Source organism: Pinus tabuliformis, chromosome 8, assembly GCF_031772625.1.
Source record: "Pinus tabuliformis cultivar Carrire ecotype Pingquan chromosome 8, CPIR1, whole genome shotgun sequence".
Classification (NCBI taxonomy): domain Eukaryota; kingdom Viridiplantae; phylum Streptophyta; class Pinopsida; order Pinales; family Pinaceae; genus Pinus; species Pinus tabuliformis.
Window position 1 is genome coordinate 1,040,154,602 of NC_142294.1, and position 17,035 is coordinate 1,040,171,636.

The 17,035-nt window shown below is 40.6% G+C and overlaps 2 protein-coding genes across 3 annotated transcripts in view; both read left to right on the plus strand.

The window, feature by feature from the left end:
- LOC149238909 (ferrochelatase-2, chloroplastic-like) overlaps positions 1 to 17,035 on the plus strand; it is a 385,049-nt gene that overhangs the window by 234,629 nt on the left and 133,385 nt on the right. The gene's annotated exons all lie outside the window — the stretch shown is intronic.
- On the plus strand, positions 3,405 to 4,347 carry LOC149238910 (uncharacterized). The gene is made up of 2 exons (XM_089367046.1): positions 3,405 to 4,044; positions 4,155 to 4,347. Exons 1-2 carry the CDS (start codon positions 3,405 to 3,407, stop codon positions 4,337 to 4,339), a joined length of 825 nt encoding a protein of 274 aa, XP_089223172.1. The 3' UTR covers positions 4,340 to 4,347.

A 17,035-nucleotide genomic window follows, 5' to 3' on the forward strand; every position in this document is an offset into this window, starting at 1 on the left:
AGCCAGTGATTATGTGCCCTTGCCCATTTTGTCATGATCGTATGTTTGAAGGTGGGCCTTCCAATCTTGAAGGTATGGCTTTTTGTTATGTAATTGGCTATTTTTGCTTACTTATTATGGACACATTTGGGCATGGATTAGTGGGGGCATTCAATGGAAAAAATGAGTTTGGTCTATGTTGATCCTACCGCCTACACCTACCTACAAGTTAGTTAGAAATGATTTCAACCCCACAAGGTGTGGTTGGTGGCTGGGAACTAAGAAAAGGAGCTGTCACACTAATCCTGACTCTCTCTGTTTGAGCTATCTCCTAGGTTAGCTAAGCGGGGTGGTCCCTAATGAAAAGTTAAGTTAAAAAAGATGTGAGTTTCTAGGAGAATTGTTAGAGTTAAATAGATTATTTCATTAAGATTTATAAGAAAAGCTGATATGAACAATAACCATCATAAGACGCATGAAATACATAAACAACACATGCCTTCCAAGTATTTTCTCTGTAAGAAATGAAATTGTATTTTGCTTAAAATGAAGTGAATTGCTTTCAAATGGAAAGCCAAAATAACCCGAAAAAGTGAAACACTAAATTGTTAGCACAAGATATTATAATTCTTTCAAGATGAATAAGTCTACAAATCAAAGCATGTTAACTATTTGGCTCAAAATGATACAAAAATAACTCAAATGTTAGACCAAGATGACAACATGCAATTAAGTTTGTAAGCCAAAATAATAGTACTTGAAAGTGAAATCAACCATTCATGAGAATAATCAATTAAACCAAAGATGAGTCAATTTCCAAGTACAAGAAAATTAAATTTGTTGCAAAATTAAAAGAGATTACAACGCTTGCATCCAAAGTGCCTCTTGAAGAAAGATTTGCATGTGAGACTTTAAACCAAACCAAATGTGATGGAATGTTTTTCTTGGTTCATTTATTTCATTAGTGCTAAGGCAAAGTTACAATTGAACTCTAGTCCTTAGACCTCATCCTTGCCCAAATATTTGGATCTCACAGTGAGGAGTCAATAGAGGTAGAGGGTCTCTAAAAGTCTATTCAACCAACTTAAGCTGGAGGTAAGTTTTAGTGATATTTGAGGCTTGTAAATAAATTAACTAGACAATGAGAATTAACTTCTACTTGAAATGTACTTGCTTGACATGAAATAAAATGTTACTTTATGAAGAAAATTTGTCCAAATACTTGATGCATGTAAAATGTGCTTAATGGTGAAGCATAAGTAAACTTGGAACTATGTTCAAGCCAAATAAGATTTAGTAAAAAGCGCTTTCATGTAAAAAATCTGAACTTGTTATGGATTTAAAACATGTAGTAAGTTAAAATAAAGTACATGCAAAATGAGTGTGATGTATGTTGTGTTAATTTCTCAATTAGATGATATGGATGCAAAATGAAATAAACCAACAAAGTTAGACCGCCAAGCCTCTCTAAAAGGTGGAGAGATAGGGATACCAATGGGTAAAACCCACGCCCCCAAAATCAGAAATTTTATTAGTTGTTACCATAGTTTTAAAAACCGGTGGAGAAAACCGGTTACCGGCCTAACCGGCCGGTTGGAAGCCTGGCCGGTCGGAACCGGCCCTCCTAACCCGGTTCAGACCCTCATTTGCCCAGAAATAGGCCCTAACCGGTAAAAACCGGCCGGTTTATGGACAGGCCGCCGGTAAACACAAAAAAGCGCAGCGGTTTAGGTTCTGAGGGCGGTTTAGGGGTTTTGAGGGTGAGGGAAAGGTGTTTTCCCTCCAAAAACACCCTCACACTTGCTATAAGACACCCCTCTCACTCTCATTTGTCTCACACAACTGATTTGGAGTGTTTGTGAGTTTGTTTGTGAGCTTGGAGAGTGTGGAGTTTTTGCTGAAGTAGTCATCTTGGAGTTGGAGTTGGAGCTATTTTGGAGATAGTGTGTAGCTGTCAGTGGAGTTGCCATCATCAAGAGGAGGCTAAGGGAGCTACTTTGCATTTCCAGGTAAGGATTTGCACTTGATAATTCCTCATTTGAGTCTGCTGTCCATGAATTATTTTTTTTGTGCTATAAACTTCTCACTTCAATGATCTATCATCTATGCTAAGCCTATGAAGTCTCTAGCTCTATGCTATCAAATTTTGTAGCTTGCATGTGCATTTTTTTCCTACATTTATCATTGGTTTTCCATGTTCCTTAGCTGCAATTTTTTTTTTAAATGGCAGATTTATTTGCAAATTGTTATTATTTCAAGCAAACATGGCTCCAAAAGGAAAGGACAGTGCATGGGCTCATTGTGATGTAATTGAGGGAAAAATGATATGCAAATTATGCCATAAATCTATTGGAGGTGGGGGTATTCTTAGGTTGAAACAACACTTGGCTGGGGTAAGAGGCCAAGTAAAGCCATGTGATGCACCAAAAGAACTGTTAGGTCCTATTAGGGTAGAATACATTGCCAAGCTTGAAAAATTTTATGAGGATAAGGCTAGGGAGAAGGCCATCCAAGATGAAATTGCAAGGAAGAGGGAATTAATGGAAACCATGAATCTTATGAAACAGAGTGGGTATGATGATTATGAGATTCAAGACTCCACTTCTATCCCTTCCACCAATGACCCCTTTCACTATGTTCATCCTTCTGTTGGAGTTGGCCAACCATCAAAAGGACCAAAGAGACCAAACATCCAAAGTTATTTCTCATCTTCTGCCACCATTGCCTCTTCTAAATCTAATCCCACTTCCTCCCAGCCAAGTTCTCAACCCACTTTGGATCAGCATTGGAAAAAACAATGCAAAGAAACTTCTCACCAATACATTGCTAGATGGTGGTATGATTCAGATATCCCATTTAATGCTGCTCGCTCACCTTATTACCAAGCTATGTGGGACTCTGTTATAGCTGCAGGAAAGGGCTTCAAAGGCCCTAGTATGCATGACTTGAGGGGAGCTCTTTTGCAAAAAGAGATATCTTCCATTGATGAGTATTTGTTTGAGTTTAGAGAGTCATGGGTCAAAACAGGTTGTTCCATTATGTCAGATGGATGGACCGATGGAAAGAACCGCACTATCATTAATTTCCTTGTTTCTTGCCCTCAAGGAACCATGTTTTTGAAATCAGTTGATGCATCTGATAGGGTAAAGGATGCAAGCCTTCTATTTGAGCTTTTGGATAACATTATTCAGGAAGTTGGGGAGCAGCATGTTGTGCAGGTCATCACTGATAATGCCTCAAACTATGTTCTTGCTGGAAAGATGCTTGAGGCCAAATATAAGACCATATTTTGGACTCCATGTGCTGCACATTGCATAGACCTCATGCTTGAGGATATAGGCAAGGTGGAGTGGGTAAAAAACACTGTAGAGCATGCCAAGTGCATTACAAAATACATTTACAACCACTCATAGGTATTGAGCCTAATGAGGAAACACACTGGAGGCAAAGAGCTTGTTAGGCCTGCAATTACGAGATTTGCAACTCACTTCCTCACGTTGCAATGTCTCAATGGTCAACATAGAAACTTGCAGAAAATGTTTTCCTCTGATGAATGGTCTGAATCTCGGTGGGCTCGTAGACCAGATGGAAAAGACACCAAAAAGAAAGTGTTAGACACTTATTTTTGGAAAAGGTCTGTAGAGCTTGTGAAAATTACCGAGCCCCTTGTTAAGGTGCTAAGGTTGGTGGATGGGGAAAGATTGGCCATGGGCTACATTTATGAAGCTATGGATCAGGCAAAGGAGCAGATACGGGCAGCTTACAATGACAGGTTAGCTAAATATGGCCGTATATGGGAGATCATTGATAACAGATGGAACAATCAACTCCATCGTCCTATACATGCAGCCAGGTATTTTTTGAACCCAAGGTATCACTATAAAAATCGGCTAGGAGATCAGCATGATGGGGAGGTCAGAGCTGGATTGATTGATTGCTTGGAGCGCATGGTCCCTAACCATGTAGACCAGTTGGATATACATAGACAGCTTACTATTTTCAATCAAGCAAGTGGTACTTTTGGCAAAAACTTGGCAAAGATGGCAAGAGATGTGGACCAACCAGGTAAGCAATTCCAATTTCCATTTTGTTTTTCATTTCAAGTTAAAATTGTTTACGTTCTTTACAATTCAAATTATAAACTAAGTTACTAATTATTGTCTTTTTCTTTGCAGCACATTGGTGGGAGTCATTTGGTGGCCAGTGTCCTCAATTGCAAAGGTTTGCAATTAGAGTCCTCAGTCAAACTTGCAGTGCTTCAGGTTGTGAGCGCAATTGGTCTGTTTTTGAGCGCATACACACGAAGAAGAGAAACCGTTTGGAACAAAAACGGTTAAATGATCTTGTTTTTGTGCAATAAAACCTTCGACTGAGGAGGAACCAAATGATGAGCAAATCACCTGATCTAGATCCCATTGTGTTGGACGATATTGATCCAACATCAGAATGGGTGGAGGAGACTGAAGATCCTGTGTTTGAGGCTGATTTTGATATCGACATGGCTTTAGCGGAGGATGAGGCAGATTATGTGGCGGCATCAGAACCAGGATCAGTAGCGGCATCAAGGAAAGGCAAGGAACCAATGGAAGGCACTAGTCGTGCAGGTCGACAAACTCGTGCTTCCACTAGGTCCACTTCTATTGTCATTGGTGGCATTGATACTGATGTTGCAGATGAGGCAGAGGCATCCTCAGACTCTGAACCAGATGATGTCTATGTAGCTCCTGATGATGATCCTGTGTCTAGTAGTGGTGATGGACTTGATGATTGATCATGTGTACACTGTAGACTTGTAGTAGGCCAATGGCCTCATAGCTTGCAGCATTGTTTTTGGACTTTATAGGCCATTTAGAGCCTCATTTCTTATGTATTTTGCTATTTTGTCGATGATATGTATTGCACTCGGTGCCATTTTGATATATTCACCTTTGCATGGTATATAAATGAGCAAACTTTGCATATTTTGTCTCTATTGGCTTGGAATCATGGTTTTACATCTTAAAAATAGTTTTGTTTCATTAAAAATTAATTATTTAATGTATTTTTTAAAAACCGGTTCGTTTAGACCAAACCAGTCCCGGTTAGACCGGTTCCGGTCGGTAAACCGGTTAGCTAGGTGGACCGGTTCGGTCACCGGTTCCGGTTTTAAAAACACTGGTTGTTACAAGAAGGAAAAGACAATGAAGTCTTCTCTTAATTCAAAGGAAAGTCTTAACAAATTGGAATCAAACCATAGACTTTTCCTCGCTGAAGATTTCTGCAATTTGAGGCTCACAAAAGTTCAACAAAATGCAGATTTTCCGAAGAAGAAGAGAAGATAAGCCTCCTCTATGGCCGTGGCCAAGAGAGAGCGAGAGATGGCCAAAATGAACTCGGCCTTCCTCAAGAAGAACACGGCCTTATCCAAGATGAATCTGGCCTAAAGGTGGATATAATCTCTAAATCTGAGCCCTAAGGTCTTGCATGCAAACTTGTAAGTAATTTTCTGATGAATAATCTCGTAAGTAGCTACAAGAGAACATGTTAAAAAAAAACTGTAAGTATGTTACAAAAATAATCTACAAGAGGGTAGGCCAAAGAGTATGAGCAAGCTCTCCTCTTTGACTAGCTATGACTTAGCTCTTTGAAATAAACAGATATTGATAAATGGTGTACAATACTAAAAAAATAATTTTTTCCAAGTTTGATCTTTTGATGCAAGAAATAAAAGCTTTAAGAAACTTGAAAGAATCCCTGCAAGACACAAATAAGATATAGATGAGACTTTGGAATTCAAAACATGCAGGTTTTCCTTGAATATTTTTCAAGATTAGATTGATTCCTTTGAGAATTTCCCCTAACATTTGAACAACTTGACCAAATAATGATTCATCTACAAAACTTCACCACAAAGCATTAAATTGACATGAAATTAAATAATTGCAGTAGAAATTTTTTAGAGATACATCTATTATGCACTAGAAGTCTTTTTTCCTAAAACAAATAATTAGTTCTTGTTAAGTTTAGGTATGTTCTATGCTAGAGCAATTTATTTAAATTTTGATATTTAGCAATCACATCAACATTAAGATAAACTGCAGATAGAACATAAATATAAATCGCAGAAGACAAGCCAAGGCAAGAGGACACAAGATATGGCGCGAGCCAGGGACAAACCCCACAATGTGTGGGGAAACCCTTTGATCAAATCTTCTTTTATCTTCAAAGTTCAGCAGAGAAAGAGAGAGAGAGAGAGAGATAGTACAATTACAACAGAAGTCAACACTTTGACTTGTCTGGATCTAAGCATAGATCATCTCGTATAACAATGATATCAGTTGAAGACATTCTGCTTCAACTGATTCTCCAAGGTGGCTCCTTCCCCTGTCATCGTGCTGCATTTGGTTCTCTGCTGTACCACTGCATACAACACCATGCTGCACTACTCATGATTATCATCATGCTGCCCATGATCATTATGCTGCCCATGCATCATGCTCTCATTCATCATGATGTTGTCCTATTCATCATTTTGCTGCCCATGCCCAAAATGATCAGAGACTATTCATCCTTGTCATTCTCATTATGTTGACACTGTAACCATCATTACTACTTATGATCCTTGTCATTGTGACTGCTTTATTACAATGACAGTGATTAGGTTTATGTCATACATCAGTACTCTAATTCCCCTTGAGGTATGTGAGTTAATAGAAACAAATATAAGTATATGCCGAGATCCTAGCTATAAGACTTAATACCCTTCAACTCTATCCGGTTGATGAGAACACTTACATGTATGACGAGATGTTGCTCATAGATATTCCGAGATCATCATTAGCCTTCTCTGATTTATTCATCCGAAGATAATTCCTTCAATCACAGGTAGGCCGAGTATCACATATTTCATCATTGTGATATGTCTGGACAGATCTAAATACAAAGCCGAGATGTAACCCTTCTTACTTCTTGCAATCCTGATCACTATTTATAACATGCCGAGGTTGCATTAGATACACGATCCTCTTTGTCCATTCGATATGTATATGAGTGATATCACTGTGTCATCAAATTCAGGTATGCCGAGATATGTATTTAGTCTACGTCCTCATCACAATTCCTAGAACCTTGCTGCTCCATCAATGCGGATACACGAGTTTAGTTCACTTCATACCTTACGCTTTGACTGCGGCTACTACACCCGAAATTTCAGAGAGGAAGAATGCGAAGTTCTTATCTTCTTAGACTGCATGAACAGGTCTCCATTGACTGCGTTAACAGGTCTCCATTGATGCGGCTTCGTTATTCCTCAACTGCGGCTACCCTTCCTTTACTGCGGTTGTCACAGTTATAATTTGCCATAAATAGTGTATATATGTATCACGTAGAATGGCCATACCTGTTCCAAACCGTAAAATGGCCATCCCTGTTCCAGACTTCACGAAGAATGGGCATACCTGTATAGCGTATATATGTATAGAATGGCAGAGGAATGCATGAGCAGGTCTTGTTGACTTACTGCGTCTTATTGACCCATTGACTGCGTTTATATTTCTTCATAAGCCTGTTGCTTACTGCGGCTAGGGCATTACTGCGTCTAGGGTATTACCTGCGGCTAGGGCATCAACGACTTAGCCCAGCATACTCTTAGTGTCTTTCTCCTTCACCAAAAACCCAGACGTGGAGAGGAGATCACCTAAAGAGTGTGTGTAAATGATATCAAATCCTCATCTACTTATACCAAAACAAGGATGATGAATAGACACGTTGGTTGGGCTTCTAGAGCCTACATAAGAGCTGGTGAGCTTGACTATAATTACATAAACAAAATAAATTCATATCTCCATAAATACTTATCGGAATCGGATGATCTTTGGATCAATCCTACACCTCTTGACGAGAGGGATCCAATAAAAATATCAGCTGCCATAAATAAGTTGACCCACATGGAGTTTGGCCCTAGTTGCCAATTTAACACTCCCTCTCAACTAGTGAAAACTCCATCCGCTGATCCATATGTATTACTGTACTATCTCTGCCATTAGTGCCTTGCACTACTCTGCCTAGCTCTGCTGGCTCTACTCAGCTCTGCTGGCTTTGCTCTGCTCTGCTCAGCTCTACTGGCTCGGCTCTGCTCTGCTCAGCGCTGCTGGCTCTGCTCTGCTCAGCTCTACTGGCTCTGCTCTGCTCAGCTCAGCTCAGCTCTGCTAGCTTTGCTCTGCTTAGCGCTGCTGGCTCTGCTGGCTCTGCTCTGCTCAGCTCTACTGGCTCTGCTCTGCTCAGCTTAGCTCTGTTAGCTTTGCTCTGCTGGCTCTGCTCTGCTCTACTCATCTCCGCTGAACTATGAAAAAGAAGAATTGATCGAGAATGAGTCATATCATTCTCCACTGACCTGAAGTCAGTCTCAGAGTGCATACCACTAGTCCCAGACCAGTCTCAACTGACCCGAAGTCAGCTTCATAGTAAGTACCACTCCTACCACTGGTCTCAGACCAGTATCGCAGTATCAGAGAGTGTACCACTGGTCCCAGACTAGTCTCAACCGACCCGAAGTTAGCGTCATAGTATGTACCACTCTCACTGGTCCCAGACCAGTACTGCACTGACACGAAGTCAGTCTCGGAGTATGTACCACTGGTCCCAGACTAGTCTCAGCCGACCCGAAGTCAGCGTCATAGCATGTACAACTCCTACCACTGGTCCTAGACTAGTATCATTGATCCCAGATCAATGGAGGACATCCTAGCGTAGGGAGTACGGTAGATACAACGATGCGTCCATCGGTACTACTATGGTCCCTAACTTCATTTCCCTGCTCATTGATCAGATGAGAGGTACTTCCCATGAGTCCCAGACTGCATGGGTAGGATGCCTCGACAGGAGAACTTAATCAATCCTGTCCTCATAGGAGAACACATCAATCCTGCTACAATCGCCATGGAGAACACATCAATCCAGGCTGCCATGGAGAACACATCAATCCAGGCCTCACAGGAGAACACATCAATCCTGCTACAATCGCCATGGAGAACACATCAATCCAGGCCTCACAGGAGAACACATCTATCCTGCTATAATCGCCATGGAGAACACATCAATCTAGGCCTCACAGGAGAACACATCAATCCTGCTACAATCGCCATGGAGAACACATCAATCCAGGCCTCACAGGAGAACACATCAATCCTGCTACAATCGCCATGGAGAACACATCAATCCAGGCCTCACAGGAGAACACATCAATCCTTCTACACAAGAGAACGAATCATCTTGTCCCACAAGAGAGCGAATCATCTTGTCCCACAAGAGAGCGAATCATCTTGTTTCAATGCGCACCACCAGGGGAGGGTGAGTCACCCTGTGGTCGCATGTTGCACCAATAGAATTGCAAGCCCCCCAAAGCTCCTAGAGCTCAATGTATGCAGCATGCAGGACCCTTTTACAAAGGTCTCTCGACGACTCCAAGTTGTTCGGGAAAATCACAAATTTGATCTTTCCTCAGGGCTCTGTCCTGTACATCATCTCAGTGTGATGGAGCCTCCTTGATCATCGACTTACCATATCCCAGATAAGGCAGTAATTGATGTCTATCTGCTGGAGCAATTGTCAAATACGGGATTCCTCAATAATCGAATCCCATCTCTGGTTGTCACAGAGATTCATAGTGATATTCATCATGTGTACAAACAACTCACTGAAGAGCTTTAGCAACCAGACTGCCTCACAGAAGGCCATATTATCAGCAATGTATTCTGACTTGGTGATGCTCAGAGTCACCGACTTTTTCTTCCTGCTCATCCAGGATATCAAGGCAGATTCCAAACAGCACTGAGAAGTGCTCTAGTGATCCTCCATACTTCCTGCCCACTCATCATTCGAATAATCATGTGGTTTCATATTTCCGGCAGTGTATCTCAATTCATGAGAGATTGTGCCCTGAAGATATCTTAGAAGATTCTTGGCACCAATCTAGTGAGGCTCAACCAAATATGAGCTCACCATGCTAACTGCAACACAGATGTCCGGACGGAGGTTCTCCAAGAACATCAACGCGAATGAGTTTATGAAACTCAGAGGCATTTCCCAAATCTGGTCCGACATCATTACCATATAACTTCTGAAAGTTAAGATCCTCGAGGCAGTCACAAGCTTGCAGCTTATATTCTCACATTCAAAATCCAACTCCCTCTGTCTTCTATAGATGAGAGGGTCTGCACCTGTCAGACATAGGTGCTGGTACGAGAGGTTTATCATCCACAACCTTCGAGTAATGGTTTGGATCAGTTTCACTCCTAGTGAATCTCAGCTGCATTAGACAGCTATCAATCCTCTCATACTATGCCTGAGGTGTTTTCCTTCAAGCCATAGAGGGCCTTCTTCCACCTGTATACATGAGATTCCTTGATCATGATTCTCAAACTCCTCGAGTTGTTCCAAACCTGTGAACCTGCTGCATGAGGGGAATGGTCCCCTTATAATATTTTCCTTTGGTACTTTTCAGATATGTACCTTCATGCTTCTTTTTGAATTCAGGCATCCAAGTCACCATCTGACTCATAGACCTCCGGTGCTGAGTCAATGGGCATGGTCCCCAGTGGACTTCCTGCAACTTGATACAACCCTGAACTCAAAAACATCTTTAAAAGATCTATGTTCAAACACGTACCTTTCCATTGATAAGTGCCACCCTGTAACCTTTGACTCCCATTTCCGAGATGGACATCAAGTTCGATTAGGTACATAAAAGAGATTTTGGGGTTCCTTGCTTTCGTGGAAGAGTCGACCATTTCCTTGATGAGCTGCATTACCAGTCATTCTTTTGATCATTGAAGATGTCCCAGGAATGATTGTTATCTTCATCAAGAGATGTGTCTATGCCATTCGGACACTTCTTCGCATAACGACTGAACTTATTTCAACAAGGCATCCGCCTTTCCTTCCACCCTTAGATCCGAACTTCCCAATGAACTGATCTTAAGATGGACCATTAGAATCTTCTGCTGCGCCATTCTGATAACATTCTCTGCTTTGACTTCACCCTAGGTGAATTATGAGGAACCCATTGATCCTTCTGTCTTGTCCCAACTGTCTTCGGTGATTGCTCTTTCACTCCTGCTTGGGCATTGTCTTCACCTCAGCTCTGATACCATGTTATGTTTAGGTATGTTCTATGCTAGAGCAATTTATTTAAATTTTCATAGTTAGCAATCACATCAACATTAAGATAAACTGCAGATAGAACATAAATATAAATCGCAGAAGACAAGCCGAGGTAAGAGGACACAAGATATGGCGCGAGCCAGGGACAAACCCCACAATGTGTGGGGAAACCCTTTGATCAAATCTTCTTTTATCTTCAAAGTTTAGTAGAGAAAGAGAGAGAGAGAGAGATAGTACAATTACAACAGAAGTCAACACTTTGACTTGTCTGGATCTAAGCATAGATCATCTCGTATAACAATGATATCAATTGAAGACATTCTGCTTCAACTGATTCTCCAAGGTGGCTCCTTCCCCTGTCATCGTGCTGCATTTGGTTCTCTTCTGTACCACTGCATACAACACCATGTTGCACTACTCATGATTATCATCATGCTGCCCATGATCATTATGCTGCCCATGCATCATGCTCTCATTCATCATGATGTTGTCCTATTCATCATTTTGCTGCCCATGCCCATCATGATCAGAGACTATTCATCCTTATCATTCTCATTATGTTGACACTGTAACCATCATTACTACTTATGATCCTTGTCATTGTGACTGCTTTATTACAATGACAGTGATTAGGTTTATGTCATACATCAGTACTCTAATTCCCCTTGAGGTATGTGAGTTAATAGAAACAAATATAAGTATATGCCGAGATCCTAGCTACAGGACTTAATACCCTTCAACTCTATCCGGTTGATGAGAACACTTACAGGTATGACGAGATGTTGCTCATAGATATTCCGAGATCATCATTAGCCTTCTCTGATTTATTCATCCGAAGATAATTCCTTCAATCACAGGTAGGCCGAGTATCACATATTTCATCATTGTGATATGTCTGGACAGATCTAAATACAAAGCCGAGATGTAACCCTTCTTACTTCTTGCAATCCTGATCACTGTTTATAACATGCCGAGGTTGCATTAGATACATGGTCCTCTTTGTCCATTCGATATGTATACGAGTGATATCACTGTGTCATCAAATTCAGGTATGCCGAGATATGTATTTAGTCTACGTCCTCATCACAATTCCTAGAACCTTGCTGCTCCATCAATGCAGATACACGAGTTTAGTTCACTTCATACCTTACGCTTTGACTGCGGCTACTACACCCGAAATTTCAGAGAGGAAGAATGCGAAGTTCTTATCTTCTTAGACTGCGTGAACAGGTCTCCATTGACTGCGTTAACAGGTCTCCATTGATGCGGCTTCGTTATTCCTCAATTGCGGCTACCCTTCCTTTACTGCGGTTGTCACAGCTATAATTTGCCATAAATAGTGTATATATGTATCACGTAGAATGGCCATACCTGTTCCAAACCGTAAAATGGCCATCCCTGTTCCAGACTTCACGAAGAATGGGCATACCTGTATAACGTATATATGTATAGAATCGCAGAGGAATGCGTGAGCAGGTCTTGTTGACTTACTGCGTCTTATTGACCCATTGACTGCATTTATATTTCTTCATAAGCCTGTTGCTTATTGCGGCTAGGGCATTACTGCGTCTAGGGTATTACCTGTGGCTAGGGCATCAACGACTTAGCCCAGCATACTCTTAGTGTCTTTCTCCTTCACCAAAAACCCAGACGTGGAGAGGAGATCACCTAAAGAGTGTGTGTGTAAATGATATCAAATCCTCATCTACTTATACCAAAACAAGGATGATGAATAGACACGTTGGTTGGGCTTCTAGAGCCTACATAAGAGCTGGTCGGTTTGACTATAATTACATAAACAAAATAAATTCATATCTCCATAAATACTTATCGGAATCGGATGATCTTTGGATCAATTCTACACCTCTCGACGAGAGGGATCCAATAAAAATATCAGCTGCCATAAATAAGTTGACCCACATAGAGTTTGGCCCTAGTTGCCAATTTAACATTTCTTATGCTAATATGAAATAGATGCATACTAACATAAATTGAAACAAGCATAAAAAAAAATGACATGAGGAAATAAATAGAAGCATAATAACAAGTCAAGAATTTACCACACATGCAAAGAGAACACCAACACGCTTTACCCCAAAGACTGTTGTATTATATTGCAAGTAGTGAATACAATCCCGCAAAGTCTCCTCAAGCACAATAGCTCGTATGATTAAACAAATGGCATGAGGTGACAATCCCAAAGAGAAATTCAAATTTCTTGAATGGAGTTTCATTGCCAAGTGTAAAAATCGAATTCTGGCAAGTGGACATTATTTTCTTCTTCCCTTATGTGCCAAATTCGAATTTTATGATGGAATGACAAGTGTATATGGGTGGTAATCCACGTGGGGACAATTTCCCACAAAAATTTCCACCAAATATTTTCCCAAATCCTCCCAAATGTGCATTAACTTCACAAATTCGAATTTTTAAGTAAGCAACTTTCTCCTTTAATGCCAGAAATTTGATTTTATTTGAGCTCATGTCCTTTCCTTGATTTTAGGAGTCCACATCACCTTGGGACTTCACTTTAACTCCCCCATAATTTTCCACCTCATTTCCACAATATTTAGCATGTGTGGATATTTATTTTTCTCCATTTATTTAATTTCTGGCTTAATTAATTGCCAGATTTCCCACTAAACTTAGGAAAAGTGAGTTTTGAGGGTCTAAAATACATTTTTAACGCATCAAAGTGTGTCATAGTAGAAAGTTGAGGGTAAGAGGTGCAAATTTCATTACTCATATCCCATACAACTTCTCTAGACATTACTTATCACATTACAAGTATAATTTTATTAGCAATTTCCGTAGTGCGGAAAATCTAAAAAATTAAAAAATAACTTTCTAGACCTAACCAAATTCCACGATTTTTTTTTGTGATCTAGTATGGTAATATACATTGACTCTAGACACTAAGATGTGCTAGGGGTTCAACCGTCAAACCGTCACCCCGACTTTTGGGGTTAAACGTGAGTGAAAAAACCCAGAAAATTATGCGCCTCTGAAAAAGAAGGAAAAGGTAACTAGATAAAAAAAACACTCCAAGGTGTACACATTTGTTGATCGAGTCCCAACATTTTAGGCCTGTTACAGACTCAAAAAACTCATCATTACTAATATCACTTATTACAATTCCCCGTAGGGTGTGGAATTTGGGTACAAGAAAGATGATGAGAAGATAGAAGTAGAGTTAAAAAACTCTGTTGACTGATGATATCTGATGGTACAAGTGTCCTCTGGATCATCTTTGAGCATGGAGTCTTCATATAATCATCAGGTGTCACTCCAGTGGTCAACAGTCTATACTCTTGTCCCCTTGACCAATTCGGTGGTTAGTTTTGCATACTAGTCCCATGGGATTTCCTCTATTGGCTAATAGCTTTAGGAGTGGCACTACATGAGAAACCCCGATTTTGGTCGCATCGTCTCGCTTTCTGACACCACATACATCATTCCGCTCCTCTCATTACAACCCCTTTCCACATATTTCCCATTTGGGTCCACATTTGTTCATTGGGTCCACAAGGAGTTAACCTCGCCTTGTCCACACTTAGGGTCGGGCTTAGAATGATGCCCTAGAGGTTGATGTAGCTAAAAAGAAAATAAAAAGCATAATTTGGCCACTCTCAAGTTTCAACAAGAAATGTACCATAAAATGCAAAAGATGGTCGGGACATACAAATTTAGCACGTGGGCAAAAGCCAACATGAACTCTACCCCTTATCATTATGGCCATTACCCTGGTTACTAGGGCCCCTATATGAGCCGCTGCATCATTGAGGAACCCATGATTGTCCCAACCCCTGGTGGGTGATGAACTGCCCAACCTTAAGCGAGCTAATCACTGTTATTTCTTACACATCATGCTCTCATTCCTTGGAGCCCCATGCAGTTATACAAAGAAAATTCAGGAAAAGAGAAAAGGCGTATGAAGAAGGTTGGAAAAATAAAGGTCAAGGTAACTCATGTACCACGATTTCTCCCTCCTTTATCTATACGCCCATGTATGTGCTTCCCTCAATATTGTTGCCCTTGTACCATGGCATGTGGCTTGGAGCCTACCCGTGATACCCCACTCTGTTCCATCATTATATCACATGACACCAGCCATATGACGAACCTACTGTTAGTTTTTGTAGCATCACATGGTGTTCTATTCTTGAGACTGTGGAGAGGCTAAAACATAGTTCTCCAAAACCCATAAATTGTTTTTGGAAATTCCACCTAGAGATGGCTCAATTAAAATAATTGAGCATTATTAAAAATTTCTTAAGTCTAACTTAGGAAATTTTCCTAAGTCTAACTTAGGAAATTTTCCTAAGTCTAACTTAAGAAAATTTTGCTAAGTTAGAGTTAGGAAAAATGGTTAATTACTAGTAATTAATTGAGAAAGGTGAGAATTCTCTAGAAACTCACACATATTGACTTGGAGATGATCTCAACCATCAATTAAGTTTTAATCATTATCATTAAAGTCCCAACTGGAGATTATAGGAAGAGATCGATGGGTAGATGGAAGATACATCATGCAAATACTGAGTGATCAAGGTAGTTTGATTCAGCAGTGATCAAGTAGCAGGTGTCAGGGGGTAGAGACAATGATTCTGAAGGAAGATTTCTAGCTTCGGAGAGTCAGGAGAGGGGGTCGAGTTATTTCTCCAGGAGGCTGCGTAGTGCCTCAAGATAGGTAGTTCGATTCAGCTAGAGCAGGGGCCAATTCAACTTCCAGTGGTTGGGAAAATTTCCAGGACATCAAGAGAATCACTTGCAAAGGCAACGCTAGGCTAGATGTCACATCAGAGGTAGTTTGCAGATAGCACGTGTTGGGCCTGCACAGAGGCAGTGCAAAAGGTTGACGCAAAGGTAATCCAGAGCCAATTCTGAGACTGAGTTGGTGTCGGGAATGCTTGGAAAGGAGGGTAATTTCCCTAAGTTGATTTTGCCAGCGTTTCTCTCAGATACAAATGTCAATTTGATGTCATTTTATTGTACTCGGATTATTTCACTGCTGCATAATAATAAAACTCTTAGCTGCTGCACCGGTTTTCCCGCATTGGGTTTTTCGGGGACATTTGTCCAAAAATAACAGTGTCATAATTTTTGTGTGAGTGCTAAGATTTCTCAGTTTCCAGCGTTTTATTTTCCGCAACATTTATTTGTGAAGAGATTGCAATGTGATTAATTCATTCTTTGTTGTAGCAAATAAATTGTTAAGTAATTAACTAGTTAGAAGAATTAATTCCATTTGTTGCATTTTAAGGAATTTTCACATGCTATCAGAGCTTATTTGATGGATTAGGAAGCTCAGAGGTGGAAGAGAGAAAATTTCGCTGTTCAGAGGGAGTTGTAGGCCAAAATTTTCTGAGGTTGTATGGTCCTTAGCCATGTAGTGCAGATTCCTTGACAGAGGGTTCAATTTTCAGTTGTAGGGTGGCAGAAATTTCGACTTGTCCAAAATAGCGATTCCAACAGGCAAAGCGAGTAGTAGCTCAATATTCTCGCTGAACAAATTTCTTATCTGTGCGCAAAAGGGTTTTGCAGTGGTTTACTAAAGCAGAATCAGTGCCAGTTGGAAGAGAAAGTGCACACATAGAGGGATTTTTTCTCAGAGGGTTTCCAGATTTAGTTTTTTGGAGGAAATTCGTGATTTTCAGTTGCAGGTGGCAGTTGCAGCAGGAAAAATTGCGCATTCCAGGAGGGAGTGCGAGTTGCTATGATATTCCCACTTAGTAATATTGGTAAAGGGGAAATATCAATTTTGCCCAATTTTGTCTTATTTCGTACTTGCATGGGTCCCACTTGAATTTTGGAGTTAAGAAGAGGCCCAAACCTTAGGAAAATGGGAGAAATCAAATTGTTGGTGGTAAGTGGGGGCCACTCATGGAGAAATATGACCCCATAGGTTGTACACACT

Coding starts and splice junctions, on each gene's coding strand:
- LOC149238910 (XM_089367046.1), top strand. CDS start 3,405: ATGAGGAAACACACTGGAGGCAAAGAGCTTGTTAGGCCTGCAATTACG. Junction 4,045..4,154: donor AAGAGATGTGGACCAACCAG/GTAAGCAATTCC, acceptor TTTTCTTTGCAG/CACATTGGTGGGAGTCATTT.